The sequence below is a fragment of the Oratosquilla oratoria genome, chromosome 14 (genome assembly GCF_046742065.1).
Source record: "Oratosquilla oratoria isolate Oo_2021 chromosome 14, ASM4674206v1, whole genome shotgun sequence".
NCBI lineage: Eukaryota > Metazoa > Arthropoda > Malacostraca > Stomatopoda > Squillidae > Oratosquilla > Oratosquilla oratoria.
In genome coordinates, this window is record NC_134790.1 from 64552891 (window position 1) to 64554000 (window position 1110).

At 46.6% G+C, this 1110-nt stretch overlaps 1 protein-coding gene across 1 annotated transcript in view; it reads left to right on the forward strand.

Moving 5' to 3' along the window:
- Nucleotides 1-724: 724 nt before the first annotated feature.
- The window catches only part of LOC143032701 (uncharacterized), a 618-nt gene continuing 232 nt past the window's right edge, over nt 725-1110 (forward strand). The window contains exon 1 of the mRNA XM_076197589.1: nt 725-1110. This exon is cut by the window's right edge and continues 232 nt beyond it. Within this exon, the coding sequence (XP_076053704.1) occupies nt 725-1110 (386 nt within the window).

The following is a 1110-nucleotide window of genomic DNA, read 5'->3' on the forward strand; positions in this document are numbered from 1 at the left end:
TGAATGTAAACACGATAGAAATAGTCGTCAGCCTACATAATTAGAGAACGTAATAAACACCAGGGGTGACTATGGTAACAGTGTGTGTGTGTGTGTGTGTGTGTGTGTGTGTGTGTGTGTGTGTGTGTGTGTGTGTGTGTGTGTGTGTGTGTGTGTGTGTGTGTGTGTGTGTGTGTGTGTGTGTGTGTGTGTGTGATTGTGTGTGTGTGTGTGTGTGTGTGTGTGTGTGTGTGTGTGTGTGTGTGTGTGTGTGTGTGTGTGTGTGTGTGTGTGTGTGTGTGTGTGTGTGTGTGTGTGTGTGTGTGTGTGTGTGTGTGTGTGTGTGTGTGTGTGTGTGTCTGCGCACGCGCTCTTTGGGAGAGGTCTAGAGAGTTGTGATCGTACGTAGCTCTGGTAGTTGGTTTAGGGTGTTAGGGTTGATGGGACTCATTTGGTTGGGAAGATTGCAAGCTGCTCAACCCATCTGTTGAGGATTTGTTTTTCATTCAGAAGAACACCCTCTGACGATCTCCTTGGTGTGATGTTAAATTTCGTGGGACCGCGTATAGCTCTGATGGTATTGTAAAAGCCGAGTGAGTCGTGTCTCTCAGCCAAGCCATGGACCTGTAAAGCCCTGTCCTACCACCAGTCCTTCTCCATTTTGCTTAGCTTTCTCTCAGTTTCAGCACGAAGGGTGCACCATTTAGCTCTGAGGGATGCTAAGTAAGGGCTTGAGAGCAGTGACATGGTATTCTCCATACGCCAAATTCAAGAGAAATCCCAAGAATACAGCTTTGATCTACACCTAGATTTCATCGACCTAACAAAGGCATTTGACATAGTAAACAGGGAACTCCTCTGGAGTGCCCTCCATAAGTTTGGTACTCCATATAAATTTCTCAACTTCCTCAAAAGCTTCCATGAGGGAATGAATGCATGTGTACTGGCGGGAATGCAAAAATCAGAGCACTTCACTGTTGAAATGGGAGTTAAGCAAGGCTGTGTCCTGGCACCTGTGGTATTCAACCTGTTTCTCACTGCTGTCACAACCCTTAGGCACAATAACCTCAATGATAAGGACGGAGTGCGGACACAATACCATCTACATGGGAACCTCTTTAACCTCCGTCG